Source organism: Pediculus humanus, genomic scaffold, assembly GCF_000006295.1.
Source record: "Pediculus humanus corporis 1103172108194 genomic scaffold, whole genome shotgun sequence".
Lineage (NCBI taxonomy): Eukaryota > Metazoa > Arthropoda > Insecta > Psocodea > Pediculidae > Pediculus > Pediculus humanus.
In genome coordinates, this window is record NW_002987764.1 from 368,710 (window position 1) to 385,771 (window position 17,062).

General features: G+C 27.1%; 1 protein-coding gene across 1 annotated transcript; it reads right to left on the minus strand.

Annotated features, from left to right (window-relative positions):
* Nucleotides 1-11,588: 11,588 nt before the first annotated feature.
* Nucleotides 11,589-14,108, minus strand: Phum_PHUM426390 (uncharacterized protein; the record flags this gene model as incomplete). Its single annotated transcript, XM_002429247.1, has 4 exons — nucleotides 11,589-11,770; nucleotides 13,445-13,569; nucleotides 13,658-13,733; nucleotides 14,030-14,108. 4 exons carry the CDS (start codon nucleotides 14,106-14,108, stop codon nucleotides 11,589-11,591), a joined length of 462 nt encoding a protein of 153 aa, XP_002429292.1.
* Between the last annotated feature and the right edge of the window lie 2,954 nt (nucleotides 14,109-17,062).

Below are 17,062 nucleotides of genomic sequence, written 5' to 3' on the forward strand. Positions count from 1 at the left end.
TTGAAAACGCAAAAAAAAAAAAAAAACTGAGGGATTCGATACGATTGGCTTTATTATCATTTATTAGAAAACAATTTTGAAACTTTGGAAAGTTCGAGAAAGACGCCTTGGGAGTGGGAAGAGAGAGTGGGGAGAAAGAGAGAGAGAGAGAGAAAACAAAAAATCCTTTTTATGGTAATGATTGAATATATAAAATTGCACCACATTCTAATAAAGTAATTTTTTATTTTGTTACAAAAATAAAAATAAAATGCAATCAATTTACTTTCGCCATATAACGAGTGGGCGATTCCGCTTTTTTTTTTATAATACAGTTAAAAAATTTCTGGCAATTTTTTACCAAAAAAAAAAAAAAAAAAAAAAAAAAAAGAAGCCAACTATCAAAAATTTAAACTTAATTCTTTTTTTTATGAAAATAAATAAATAAATTATTTATTACAACTTAACCGGATGCTGCCATATTTTTTTTTTTTTAAACTCATTCTTATTTATTTATTTACATTTTTTTTTGTTAAAAATGGCGATAGGAAAAATTCATAACCGTATAAGAAAGATGGCGAAGATGGAAACACGATTGAATTCGATTGGAAAAAAAAAAAAAAAAAATTCGGAAGTGAAAATGCATAAAAAACAACAACAACAGACGCCACATTTAAAACGGACAAATTAGATTCGATAATAATAATAATAATAAAAAACGGCGGGGAACAAGAGCTAATGGGAGATTTGATTCCTTCGGGGCAAAAAGAAACATTCGACGATTTTTTTTTCTTTTTTTTTTTTGTTGTTAATTAATACGCGCCAAGTTCAAAAAAAAATTACCTGTTAAATTTCATTAATTAAATAATAATAATATTATTATTATCGTTTATTTACAAATTCGTATTTATTCTTCGGGGAGTCGTTTTAGTCCTACCCCCCTCCTTCCCTCCCCAGACGATTTTCAAAACTTTTTCCGACGAAAAAAAAAAAAAAAATTTAACATTATGATTGACACTTAAATGAACATTTTTTCCCCCCTTTTTTTGACAACCGTTCATTACTATTATTATTATCATTTTTATTACTATTATTATTATTATTATCCGTCAAAATTCCTATTTCACTTAACAAGGAAAAAAAAAACCTTTTTAAGCCTTCGAGATAAGTGCCTTTAAACAAAATAGTAGAAGAAAAAGAGGAAGAGGAGGAAGAGCAAGAGATAGGGGGGCGGGGGGTAAATAAAGTGACGACTCCCCCGCATCCGTATGACCTGCACACTTCAAACTAAATTATTAACAACATTTTTTTAAACCTTTTCCCCCCGCTCGGAAAAAAAAAGAAAAATTTTTTGGAAAATTCGAGCGCGATAGATACTTTTCAAATCCGATATTTCACCATACGCTCCACTTTCACTAAAAAAAAAAAAAAAAAAAAAAAAAAAAAGTGTAAGAAGAAAAAAACTCGTTTCCGCCGTTTAACGTATGGACGCAACAACCTTTTTCCCCCCTCCCCCTCCCTTCTACCTAATTTTTTAACACCCACTTTTATTTATTAATTTAAACGCCAAGGTCAACTATTTTTAAAAAATAAAAATAATATTTAAAAATAATGAATTTTTCATTTTAAAAAAAAAATACCCGTACGATCATTATTATTATTATTATTATTATTAGTTTTTTTTTTTTTTTGGTTGCTTGTTGCCGAAAGGCTATAAAAATACAATTAATTTTTTAAAAATTAAAATGAAATTATTAATGCCTCGTGTTTACCCTTAAGGGATGAAAAAAACAAAAAAAAAAATTCATCAACAAATAAAATTTTACTCTTTCTTATTTACCTTTACCAGTTTTTTTTTTTTTTTTTTTTTTTTTTTTACGTAATTTTTTAATTTACCCATAATGGTTTCGTTTGTAATAAATTATCCTTCCACCCCACCCCACCCCTCCCCCTCTCATTTTTTTCTTGTATATTTTCCTGTCGCACGAGTGAAACAATGAAAAAAAACAAACCCGTAAGGGATACCCGTACCGACACCCGTGTTTCCTATCAAACTCTTTGAATCTAACATAATTCGGCATTTTTTCAAACACACAACTGACACGCACACGCGCGCACGCACACACCATGTTAATATTTAAATCTAAACCGCTAATTATATATTTTTAAAAAAACACGTTTAAAATGATGGCGAGACGGACGGACGTGTAAATAGATACGTTAAAATCCGACCACCCCGATAATGTGTCATTAAGTATCATCTCGTAACAAAATAATTAACATAATTTTTTTGTTGTTGTTGTTGTTGTTTAAGTGAATCCGTCGTCGACAACTTTAACACACCACGTTGTTAAAATGTCGAAAACAATCATAAAAACAAAACAAAACAACCAAATCTATCAAACAACCGCATCGAAACGATTAAATAATAATAATAATATTTTTATGAAACGGATTACGTTTCTCGATTTGACGGATTCACGCTAGAGTCAATGAATTTGATGACGTTTTCATCACACCCCCTCCCCTACCCTCCGTGTTGTTGTTGCTTGTTTTCCCCGATTGATAACCTTATCAGATTCAGCGAATCGCGTAAATGACATCGCGATATTTTTTTTCGATGCAAAATTCCAATCGATATTTCGAAAAGCGGAAGTAAACAAAAACGAAATACCGGAAGTGGTTTTGTTCTCTCGTTCACATCCGAAAATTCTCTCGTATTAGTAGTTAGTTTAATTATTTTTATATTTTTATACAATCATGAATGAAACGAATACGAAAAAAAAAAAAAAAAAAAAAATGTGAGTTCGTGAAACATGCAAGACCGCCTTAAATCTAAAAATAAATTCCGATTATTACTCAAAAGGTCAAGTTTAAATTAATAAGAAACCTTCAATGAAATATTTTAATAATTTTTCCTATACGATTTTGTACTAAACTACTACCACTTTTACGAAAAAAAATTACGTAGGCATTGAATTTATTCGTCATTAAAAATGTTGTTTTGCACTTGAATAAATCATTTATCAAATATCATTATCGCGATACCACGGTTATAATAATAATAATGATAATAATAATGATAATGATAAATTCCATTTTTCGAAAAAATTCTTTTTTTTTTTTTTTTTTTTTTGATGTTTGTTGTTAACAAACTAAACTTTCCCGGATGTACCGAAAGGAAAAACGGAAACGATTATTATTTTTTAAACCCACTATTCAAGTATTATTATTTTCTTTACAACCCAAAATTTGTCGTTTGTTACCGCATCGCAAATTTGTACAACCGCAAACAAACAACAACAACAACAAAAAACTTGAAATTTTATTTTTAAAATTCTCTCTCTCTCTCTCTCATCGATAAAACAAACCCATTTACGGGAATAAAAAAAAAAAAAAAAAAAAAAAAAATTGTTTTTTTTAGTTCGAACTAATTCTTAAATCACGACCGAATGTTTGATTTTAAAAATAAATATTAATAATAATAATAATAATAATAATAATAATAATAATAATAGTTCTCAATAAAAGAATTTTTGTTTTCTTTTTTTTGGCTTAATTATTGTTGGGTCACTTCTGCCATTAATTTTATTTTATTTTTTTAAAAAAAATTTAAATCAAAACCGCGGCGTTGAGCGAACCATTTAATTATATAATCATTTTTTTGAGATAAAAAACAGACAAACAAACAAACAAACAAAAGACAATACGTTAAAATCGTATTCTTTTCACACGATTGTGCGTAAATTATATTTTTCGAAAGATACGAAACGCGATGGATTTTTTATTTTATTAACATCGATCGACGGATACATAAATGTACGTAATGTAATTTATTAACGACGTGAAACAAACAAACATTTATCGGAACAAACAAACAAACAAACAAACAAAAACAAAAAATAAAGGCACGATATTCATAGGATAATTAAACGATTTTTAAAGGGATTCAAATGCGATTGTAATGCGTCGACCATTTGCAACCATTCAAAACCTCTCACGATGTTGCTGTTGCTGCTGTTGCTGCCATTTCAAAACAATTAGTTCAATTAGTTTAACTGACGACCATTTATTAATCGTTTGTCTCTTTCATTAAATTTATCACTTTCTAATTAATTTCTATAAAAAAAAAAAAAAAAAAAAAAAAAACGAAAGAAAAGAAAAGGATAGAACAAAAAAAAAAAAATAATTGTTCTTATGACTTTATTACCGAAAAATGTCGACTATCGAATTTGTTAGTCTTGACCGGAAACGCCCTTGATGCGCCCTTTTCCCTCTTGTTTGCCTTTTTTTTTTTTTATACAAACGAAACGGTTCTTTCATCAATCATGCCTCCGGTTAGTTTGTTTTATTGAATTAAATCAATTTACAAAAACAAAACAAAAGGGAATTTAAAGAGAGAGAGAGAGACAGAAAAAAAATTCAAACTGTCGTCGTTTTTTGTTTCGTTTTTCCAGTTTCCAATATATATGTTTCAAACAACCGGTTTTTTTTTTTTTTTTTTTTTTTTTTTTTTAAAGTCTAACGACCTCCGAGTGTTACGTCTACATCAAAAATTTATTTTAAAAAAAAACATAATATACGGCTGACGGTTTTCTTTTTCTTTTCCCTCCCCCTCTCCCCTACTACATAATCTCAATCCGATGGGCAAAATGGTAATCGAAACTAAATTTTATTATTGTTAAAATCAATTATTTAAAAATATCTACGGGTTATGTTAAATCAATTATTATTATTTCCTTTCCATTTAATTTTTTTTTTTTTTACAAAAAATTTCTTTTTAAAAAAAATTAAAAAAAAAAATCGGTGCCATAGGTTAAATCCTACTAAAGGCTACAACTCCCACAACTAGTGTGACCCCTAACAACTTTTTGCTTCTTTATCTACGCTTAACTATTATTATTATTATTATTATTATTACTATCACAACTATTTTCGGCGGTTTAAACTTTCAACACTTTCATACGTCGACATAACGGATTTTGTCGACACGAAAATACACACACGACTAACCGACATAAATTATCACGTGATTATTTTAAACTTTTTTCCTTTTTTTTTTAATTGTCAAAAAAACAACATTTTAAAAAAAAAAATAAAATTAATATTATTTTAATAATTAATAGTTTTTTTTTAAAAAAAAAAAAAAAAAACGTGTAAATAGTAAAAATTAAAAAAATTTTTCCTTTTCGGCATAACCATTGTCGGAAGGACGTGCAGAGAGAGAGAGAGAGAGAGAGAGAGAGAGAGACATACGACATTGAAGAATCATTAGGTAGTCTTTTGGTAGGTGTGCACATGATCATTAATAAAGCTTAATCGACGCGAAAAAATTAATAAAATAAAAAAACACGAAACCGTTTTTGTTTTTTTTTTTTTTTTTTTTTTTTCAATAGACGCAAACGCATTCGACCGAATATTCGTTATAATCCTTCGTCATCATCATCATCATCATCATCATCATCGAATAATTTTAAATAGTTAAATTGCACAAATTTTTAATTAAACGTTTAAAATTTACGAGTCGCGAAGCTCGGAAAAAAAAAAAAAAAATTCCAAACCAAATAAACCTCGAGGATATTTAAAATGATGATTTAACGATCACGAATCGTTTTTGGTAAAACGAAATTTTCCCGGAGGCTTCAAAGGGGGGGGGGGTACACGCACACACAAACACGGCATTTGGGGGAAGTTTTAGTTTTTTTTCCGATCGTTTCATAACCGAAAGCAAAATTTATTTACTTACTTGAAAAAAAAATAATTTTTAATGGAAGAGATCGTAAACGTACCTTTACTACAGGGGAATACGTAAATTTCTTTTTTTTTTTTTTTTTTGATTTATGTAAATAAAGCCGAAAGATTTTTTTTAAAAAAAAAAAAAAAACCTAAAACGGAGTAGCAACAACAACAACAACAACCACAACAACAAAAAACGCCATTGAAAATCTTTTGATTCCATACACCAATATATCAAAAACATCGTTTAAGAATAAATTTAAAAAAAAAAAAAAAAGGGAATATTATGTAAGAAAAAAAAAAAAAAAACCTGGAAGCGTGGAATGAGTTAATTCATTTTTATAGAAAAAAAAAAAGAATTGAAAATTTTTTTTTTTAAAAAAAAAAAAAACCATAAATTAAATTATTTCTTTTCAAAATGTCGGTACGAAAATCATATATATATATATATGGGTGTCACGTGAAATCGCGCGATACATCGATCGACTTTAAAAAGGTTGCAATAGCTTCCGGTTGAATTTAACCGGTAGTTTTTAATCATTTCGTTTCGCTATTTAATTAGGGGTAAGAAAAAAGCTCGATTCGGTACTGAGATGGAAAATAATTAAGGGTGTCAATAACGATATTGCTAAACAAACGTAATCGCGTTCGATCTATCGAAAAGAAAACTATAATTGTTCGTTACCATATCAGCTACTATATCGAAATCCTTTAAATACACTTCATCGATCGATCGATTATCTAATTTATCGATTTTAAAATATCGATTTGTCTCTACGAAAACGATATTTGTCAGACATTTTTTGTTTTTCTGTTTTTAAACTCGTACAAGCAAAAAAAAAAAAAAAAAAAAAAAAAAAAACGATTTGGAAAAAAAAAATGGGGCTCGAGGCTAAAAACTTTTTTTCTCTTTTAAAATTTATAACCATTGTTATTTAAAAAATATTTTTTTTTTTAGAAAAAAAAACCTATTACGTGGTTTCGTCATGCGTTAAATTTTTTTTTTTTTTTAAACAAAAAAACGTGGAAGAAGAACTGTGAACCGGAGTTAAAAATGGATTAAATTCAATTAAATCGAAATTTTTAATGTTAAGGCTGAAGTTGCGAACGTGGAAATAGAAGGCGCAAAGAAATGTAGGGAAATTTGTCAATGTGTTGACGTATTCGTAAAATTGCGAAAAAAAACGCGTCGTAACAGAATAAAAAAAAAAAAAATTCTCAGATGTAACAAACTAAAACGACTTCATAGAGTAAATAAAAAATTAAAACGCACGTGCGGGTAGCCAACCTTTTTTTTCACTTTCGTTCAAAATTTTTTCTAGAAGATTCTTCTCACGCTTAATTAATATTTTCACGCCCACTTAAATTCACACCCGCTATTTCGATACTTAAAAGATTACATCTTTTTCCCCCCCCCCTCCTCATTTCCGCTCTTTGCTACTCTTTTTTAAATAAATGCCGGATTGAAAAAATTATTAAATTTTTTTTAAAGATTCAGACGACCAGTTTGACCTACAGCGAGAGAATTTACCATAAGATTACTGCCACGTTTTTTTTGTTTTTTATTCTATGCTCGTTTCTTTTCGACTTGAAAAAAAAAAAAAAAAAACCCTATATGTGAATTTATGCCAGATTTTTTTGTCGCCGCCGTTTTGCCTTGACATATATTATTATTATTATTATTAATTATTATCGTCGCGGTATAATTTTATTTATTTATTTTTCTGTCGTCGTCGACGACGACGACGACGAGAATTCGTATATAAGCAAAACATTAAATAATAATATTACTCCGAGCTACCGAGTCCGCGTTATTAATGATTACAAAAAAAAATTTTAATTTATTACACGAGTAAGTAATTTTTCTTGTCTTCTGCATAATTTCTTTGACATTTTCTTTTTTAATTTTGTAACGATCGAAACATAATAATAATAATATTATTATTATTAGTTTAAAAACAAAAAAAAAGTTAAGATGGCGCGCGTAATAATAATTTGGGGTGCACTCGACGCAAAGTCAACAACATCAACAACAACAACAACAACAACAACAACAACAACAACAATGATAATCGATTTGTTATGATTATTTTCGCGTGAAAATCTTCTGCTTTATCCCGAGGGTGAAAAGCACGAGGGTGAAAATATGACAAAAAAAAACTTACCCTTGACTTTTAAACATTTGGGTTTGGGTCCGATCCATTTGCTTTTACTGCAAAACATTCTGTCGTTTTTATCATTTTTAAACGAATATCCTTTCACGCATTCGTACGTGGCAAGCAAATACCTGTTGAATGGTTCTTCTTCGTTTCTTTTCCTATGCGAAAAACAAACAAAAAAATTAAAATTAATTTTAACCGTCGTGAGTGACGTCATACAAAAGGATTTAAAAACAAAATTTACCGGGTATTCTCCTCCCCTCCCCCTCTTCCTCCTCCTCCTCCTACAAATTTTCTTTCGAACCCCCGAATAAATATTTCGTTTTCCCCTCCCTCGCCTGATTTGTATACGTTTAATGTTTTAATCATATTATTATTATTATTATTATTATTACCATCATCATCATAATTATGTCATGAATATTAAAAAGTCGTAAAATAAAAATATAACTATTAAAATAATTTTAACATTTTTTTAACCACGTGAAGTTAATAATAACTTAATAAAAAAAAAAAAAATTTTAGTTTATTTTTTAATAATCGTGGCATTAAATATACATAATTTTTTTTTTTTTTTTGGGCGGCAAAGAGAGAGAGAGAGAGAGAGAGAGAGATTAGGTACGATAAATTTTATTTCTTCTTCTTATTATTATTATTACCATTTTTATTATCTTCGAATGACGTACGATGACGTACGATTATCCATCCATTAAAAAAAAAAAATAATAATAATAATTAATAAAATCAATCAATGCGATGTGTCTCGAGATTCTTTTCACAAAAGCCGAAATTTTAATAATAATAATAATAATAATAATAATAATAATAATAATATGAGCGTAATTACGATCACCATAATAACGAATATTTAAAATATTAAATTAATTTAAAACGGTTCAAATTTTTTTTTTTTTTTCGTAAACATTTACCATTTGCCGGAGGACGTTTTAAAAAGGTAAAAAGGAAAGTGAGGGGGGGAGTGGTAGGGAGACAAAGGAATAGTTAATTTTAAAAAATTTGCACGTGTCTTCGATTAGTAAAACTACAAGGGTTGATAATTAAATAATTTATAATCGAATGGTATCGATCCAACGATCGATCGATCGATTGTTATTTTGTTTTCTCTCTCTCTCTCTCTCTCTCTCTCTCTCTTATCGGCATTCTTCTTAAATATTCAATAACGTTTAAATTAACGGTCGAAACAAACCAAAAAAAAAAAAAAATAATAATAATTTAAAACGAAGGATTAAACTGTAACATAAGTGATATATGTGAAAATGATTTGACGCCAAGGAAGAAACGTTTCCGGAGAGTTTTTTAATGAAGAATTATTATTGCGTTCGCAACACAACTTTAAAAAAAAACTTTTTTTCGAGGGGTCATTGTTTGATAATAAAAAAGCCTTTTTTAGTTTTTATTGTAATTCACGAGTCTCTCTCTTTCTCTCTCTCTCTCTCTCTCTCTCTCTTTTCTTCTTTTGCCGAACACGAAAAATTACAATGGAAATTTTTGGCGTCTTAATAAATTTTTAGATTAACATTTATATATGTATTCCGCGCCGCGTACGTGGCAAACTTTTCGTGTTTTTTTTTTTTTTTTTTCCTTCTTCTCCTATTCGATTCAAAAAGATAAATAAATATCCATTTAAAAAAAAAAAAAAAAAAAAAAAAAAGTTCATGAAAATAATAAAGCGACTTTTGCACTAATGCGAGCGAACAACTCAACGAAAATCTAAAAAAAAAATTTTTTTTTAAAAACAATTTAAAAGATTTTTGTCAACTTAAGTGAAACAACATTCACGTTCTCCATTATTCACTTTCCATTTGTTCTTTTTGTTTTGCCTTTTTAAACTAATCCACGTGCATATTATAAAAATTATTTACCATCATTTGTTATTGATCTATCGGTAAAAACAATGAAAAATATATATTATCGTCTTTTAAATAAATAAATAAATAATAATAATAAAACAAATTCACCGCAGATTTATTCTCTAATGTAACTTAATAATGATATATTACGAAAAACGATTTTCAAAAAAAAAAAAAAAAAAAAAAAATTAATTTTCCATGAGAATTTATTTATTATTTATTTATTTTCAAAATTATTTTTCTTTTATTTTTATTTATCATTTAAATTTTAAAAAATTATTCAAAACCAACAAAGGAAAAAAATTTGGGCATTTTCGACGAGAAAAAAATATTTAAAAAAAACCGGAATGTGAATAAAGCACAAAGAAAAAAAATTTAAATGTGTATCAATTTTTTAAATTTAAATCGATCGACTTTGATCTTTTTTTAATCCGCTAATCTCATTTAATCCAATACAGTATGGATTTAAATGGATTTTCGAAAGATTTTTGTAATTCGATTGTTTCGCACCATTTATACATATACATATAGAGAGAAAGAATATAAAAACAATGCGTCGTAAGTTAATAATAATAATAATAACAGTAATAATAACCTGGCATCTCGTAAAACGAACCGGGAATCGTGGACCTGGATGGTATCACGTGGCATCTGGTATACCGATTGTTTAAAAACTAATTAAATCTTTAATTTTTTTTCTTTTTTTTTTTTTTCTTTAATTAAATTAATTTAATTTTTATTTATATATAATCCGCGGTGAAATATATCATTTCAAAATTATTATTATTATTATTATTATTATTGGAAAAAAAATCGTTTTAAAATTTCTTGATGCAATTAAATTTAAAAAACTATATATGCATTCGAATGAATTTTCGTTAAAAATCTACCGTTTATAAAAAAATTTCCTCGTCTTATTATTTTTATGCAACATGAACGCAATTTAATAATAATAATAATAATGATTATTATTATTATTATTATTCTGATTACGAAACGATGTCATTCATAATTAATAATAATGAATAGTTATTAAACTATTACAAAGGATCGAAGTTGAGAATTACTTTAAAGTTTGCAAAGGGTACTCAACCCAATCAAGAGAACAAAAGGTTCAAATTATTATTAAAATTTAAAATTCAGAAAAAAAAAGAGGTAAAAATAAATCAAACGTGAAAACAAGATTACAACAACAACCGCAACAACAACAACAACAACGACTTCATATTACAAAAAAAAAATAAAAAAATTGATAATATATATTTTTTTTTTTTTAAAACTCAAAAATATGAAAAACATTTCTCGTTTCCCTCTTCTTGTTTTTTTTTTTATTTATATTTATATAAACGAAAATAAAATAAAAAATGCAAAAAAAAAAAAAATTTACATTTTTTATTTATTTAATATCGTTAGGAAGTTTACGAAGCAGAAGACGTAACATTGATCTTTTCCTAACTGTATAAGACGTTTCGAATGAAAAATTAAATGATTTTTTTTTATGGATTTTAAATTAATTCGGATTATTTTTTTTTTTTCCAAAAGATTTAAACAAACGTTTTTTGGATTTACAATGCGAGAATCAAACACGAAAACCTAATCGTATCACGTGACAAAAACGCGACCTTTACCTGTCTTTCATTTCAAATTACACGACGGTTAACACAGATTTTAATAACGTGGCAGAAGAATATTTAACCGATTGACCAAAATAAGAGTGAAAAAGAAGAAGAAGAGGAGGAGGAGGAGGTTAATGTTATTTGAACGCGCTTTTCCTTTTGTCGACCGCCATCACGCTTTACTTTTACACATCTCGAATCGTACCTGAATCGTAAAAAAAATTTCCTTACCTTGCATACTTGATGACGGCATGAGGGGCTTCGGGTGCTTTTATAAATCCCGTTCCTTCTTTTCCAATGAGACAACTCAAATCGAGCTTGGATAAAAAATCTAAATTTTTTTCCAAAATTTGCCCTTCGTAATTTGCACCTCTTCCCTTTTTCTGATGTGCTGCTGCTATTCGTTTACCTACAAGAAAAAAAAAACAAAAAAAATTTATTAGGTTTAATCAGGTTGTTATCTGTCGGTCACTAAACAAGAATTCTTTTCACGGTCATCTGTTGGAATTATGAATTGGTTTGGGTTTTAGAAAAAGGAACCGCGAAAATAAGTTGACAGAATATACCTCCTAGCTCGTGACAATATTTTCAAGTAGTACCTGAAACTTGATTTTTTCTTCTTTTTTTTTTGGAATCACAACGTCATATTTAATGATTCATTTAAAAAAAAAATAAAAAATAAATTTATATTATTATTTTAACTCTTTTTTTGGATTTTTTTTTTCTAAAAAAAAAACCGAAATCGAAATCGTGAATTTCTTGTTTCATGTCAGCAGGCTTTAATACTTTGGACAATGCGGTCGATCGTTTGCCCCCCAATTTTATGTGAAATTTTTAGTTTTTTTTTTTTCCTAAAAAAAAATTTATGAGTTTTTTGGTATTTTTTATATAAAAACAGCACTTTTTCCCGGCATTTTTTTATACCTCCGGCTAAATTTTTTTTTTTTTTTTCCGTTACTTTTTACACAAACATAATGTACAATTCTCGATTGTTTTTATTGTTAATAATTCGCAAATTTTTTAATAAACCCTTAAAGGAAGCCTAATAGTTCTAAATCTCCTACAAAAAAAAAAAATAATAATAATAAAAACGCGCGCGTGTGTAAATTCGTGGAATTTAAAATTTCTAATAAGTTTTTCACGATTTGTTTTTTTTTTTTCTTCTTCTTCTTCTTCTCTTTTATTCCAGTTTTAAATAATTCATAAAAAAAAAAAAAAAAATTTAAATAATTTCAAAGAGTTGTTTTCTTGTTGTTGTTGTAAAAAAAAAAAAAAATTTCGGTCAGTTTAAACATAAAAAAACTTTTTTCTTAGTATTAATGTAACCTTTCGTCTATATTAAACGGCGTTCAATTAAAATGAACCTGAGGGGCATCAAAACAAAAGTTTATTATACTTTCGTGTCCATGCGCGACCGAAAATGAAAAAAAAATAAATAAATAAATAAAATAAAATAAAAAATAAAAGAAACGAATTTCATTGCGTTGATATTAAATAGCAGATACCACTTCATAAATATATATTTTTTTTTTAAAACAATTAAGGTCGAAAAATATTTTGTTATTTTTAGTTAACCTGTGTTAATTTAAAGTTTTCTTTTTTTTTGGGGGGGGGGATTCACATTGCGGTCGGGAATTTTTAAAAATAACCGCCAAAATTAATAATTAATCGATTGACTTCGATTTAATTTCGATACTCGAACCCTTCAATCCCGAAAAAAATAAAAAAAATAATATAAACGAACTATAATTGTTATTTTTAATAATGATGATGATGATGATGATATTAATATTTTGAGTTTCGTGAGCGTGCGCAGAAAGTGTAACGGTCGAAAATAAAAGTTATTATTATTATTATTATTATTTAATTTTTGTTATTTATAGTTTTTAAAACTTTAATAATACCCTCGGAAAAATAATTTATTTTTTAATTTTTTTTTAGTTATTAATCAAAAAAAAAAAAAAAAGTGACTAGAATTTTTTTTTACTATTAAATAATTTGTGGTAGCTTAGTTAAACAAACGACAAACTCATCATTATCATCATCATCATCATTATCAATATCATCATCATTTCCATCTTACCTTTTTTTTTCTTTCCTCCTTTTTTTTTCGTTACACTATTTATTATTTTCGTTACATCAGGAGACATTGAATTCGGGCCGGAAGGTGCATCGTTTTGATCGTATTTTTCATCTTTGTCTTTATTTCTACAAAACAAACAAAAAAAAAAAACAAATTTTATTTTTTCAATTTTTTTTTTTATGAATTTTTTTTCTAATGACGACGATATCGTACCTGATTCGATTTCTATCGTGAGTTGTCGTCGATTTTTGTGACAGTTTAACAACTCCTTTCGATAATACATCTTCATCTGAAACAAACAAAAAAATTTATTTGAATATTATCATCACAATAATGAAAATCAAACTTTCTCAATTTCATTTTTATCTCAACAAACAATATGCAAACACGTGTAAAGTATACAAATAATAAACAAACTGCAAAACCTTAAACCCTTAAACTGTTATTCCATTTCAAATAAATTATGCCTGATGAATGCCCACACACATCATCATTAATAAACATATTATTTTGACCAGGTGATTAAGTAACAATAAAACACACCCCAATGGGAGAAACAAAAACAACAAACCTACAAACAAATACCTTTTCTAGGTATAAACAGCAGTAAAACAATTACAATTGGGGTGGTTGTAGTCAAATCTATACAAACAGTTGCAATCATTAATCAAAGTTAAATATGTAGTAGTGATAAGTACAAAATATACAATAAAACGATTATAAAGTAAATTGCATGGATTTTCAAATCGTTTATTCGATAAGTTCACTAAGAATAACAAACAATAATAATAATAATAAAATCTTCTCATCGCAAGAAGAAACTACGAGGAGTATTCCTCCTAAAAAAAAAAAAATGTCGTGATTTTAAAATTAACCGGTCAATGGTCGTCACGATTAGTTCATAGTAAAAAAAAAAAAAAAAAAAATTTTAGTATCCCGCAATGGAAAACAATTAATAAAAATTTCGTGGAAGATGTCGAGTTATGCATTTTTTTTCTCTCTCTCTCTCTTATAAATAAATTTCATTGAACTAAACTAAAAAAGAAAAAAGCAAAATTTTTCAACTTTCTCTCTCTCTCTTCTTTTTCTTCCCATCTTGAAACTAAAAATTTTCAAAATTTGTAAACTTGATTGATTTTCTTAAAGATTTTATAAAATTTTTTAAATTTTATGACGTCATAAAAAATTCATAAGCTATAATAATGAAAAAAAATTTCATTCAATAATAATAATAATAATGTATAATTAAAATTAAGTTTTATTGTGAAATATCAATTTTTCTTCTGTTGCTGTGAGCCTGTTAAAATAAAGTCTTTTATAACTATTACAGTAGTTATTATTAATTTGTCTAAATAAAAAAAAAAAAAAAAAATTTCTGTTTCATTTACCTAAAAAAAAAACACTGGAAAACAATTAAATTTATTATTATTATTATTATTATTATTATTATTATTATTATTATTATTATAAAGCACACATGTTTTAAAATGTTGTAATTTTTCAACAATTTAAAAAAAAAAAAGGAGTAAATTTCACGTTTAAAGAGCAGAAGGAGGAGGAGGAGGAGGAGGCGTGAGAATTTTTCAATTCATAATAAAATAAAATGCCACAGAATGTTTTAAAACGATATTTATATATATACGAGGATTTAAAAGAGATTAAAATAAATATATTATAGACATAGAGAGAGAAAGAGAGAGAGAGAGAGAGAGAGAGAGAGAGAGACAGAGACAGAGAGAAAAGAACAAAAAATCCCGAGGCAATTTTATATAAAAAAAAAAAAAAAATGAATTATTATAACCATCGCAAAATGATTTCTTCTTGTCTTGTGTGTTTGGCAAAGAAAAAAAAATCGCCCAAAGGGAAAATTTAAAGCCACCACATACAATAAATGATGGATCGACATTATTAATAAATAAAAAAAAGGCGCATGTGCAATTTGGTGGGGAGAAATGGGGGGAAACACGATTTCCTTATTCGTATAAAAACGTTAATCACGTAATTGGATAAATTTAATATAAGAAATTAAATATACTAAAAGGTAAGAAAAAACGTGAACTCGTTTCCTAAAATGTTAAAGTTAGGTTAGAATTATGTAGAATTACCTTTGAGGTAAATTGTTTTTTGTGTTAATCAAAATATTAAAAAATTATGATATTTGATGATGGCTTTTTCTTTTTCTTAACTTTTCTTTTCATAAATACATAACTGAAATGAATTAAGCAATATTATTTAAACAATTCATAATTGTGAACAGATAAACTTCTTTACCTTACCTAATAAATAAAATTGAAAAATAAATTTTTTACTAAAAAGACAAAATTTAAAATATTTTCATTGGTTTGTTTGTTTGTTTTGTTTTGTTTGTTAGTTTTACATGTGATGAACTAAATCTAAAAAAAAAAAATAAATAATTAATTATTTATCAATGAGGTCAGTGAAATTGTCTTAAAAAACCCAAAAATTGTGAGATTATGTTCTTATATGACATATAAAATATATTAAAAGAAATTTGTTTGAATTTGTTGTTTGTTGTTGTTGTCGTTGTGAAAAACTTTAAGTTTAATAATACAATCTAAATAAATAAATAAAGTTCAAAGTTATTTTATTTTAAAAATTGACCCTATTGACATGTCAATTAATTTATGCCTACTACATATTCCTGCTTATTTTTTATAACCGTTTTTATTCCTGTAGGTGTTTCGAGTAGGTTTTTTTTGTTAATAAATATTTCAAAGAGTTAATAATTAACAATTTACCGATTAACAATCCGATTCAATGTCAAAGATATTTTAAAGAAAACAAATCCAAGATTTTTGCATGTGATAAATTAATGCATCGTTTGCACGGACGCCATTTTATTCATTGGTCATTATGAGAGATTAAATGTGAATTCACATCCCTAAACCTCAGATGCATTTTTCCTTTCGAAAAACTAAAAATTATATTATTATTATTAATAACAGTTTGATTCATTTCACTAATCAAATTTTTACCAATTTTAAACATTTTCCCACATCACAAAGTTAAATAATTAATTAATTAATGCATTAAAATTTTTTTCACAAAACTTTTCGCGTTACCAATTTCCGCCATTTTTTTTTTCGGAGACCGAATGTTGCCAAATTTCGCACTCAAAAAATTTGCATACGTGAGGATTAGAGTAATTATAATGGCCGCTCATTTAAAAAACGTAAACGAAATTTTATTAAAATGAATTTGCGATTTTTATTGTTTGAGTGGGGGGGATTCATTTAAAGGGTAGCGAATACGAAACCGGGATTTGATAAGATTGACGGGATTCGAGACACCCCGGGCAAATTTCATAGTATTTTTTTTTTTATTCAGAGAAACTCGAGGCGAATAAGGTGATGAAGTCGGTGTAAAAGGAATCCTTTTGAATTTGACGCGGTCACGTGACTTCCGGTAGAGACATTACCTAAACAAAATACAACGGTTCCTTTCATGATGAATAAATGTTTACATTTCGCAAAATTTTGTCTCCCGGAGAATTAAATGAAATTTTGACAGAGATTTCATCCCCTTTAGAAAGAGGGATGAAATAAATTTTTTTCTCTTTCGTTAATTAAACGATATCACACTCGCAATTCGCAAAAT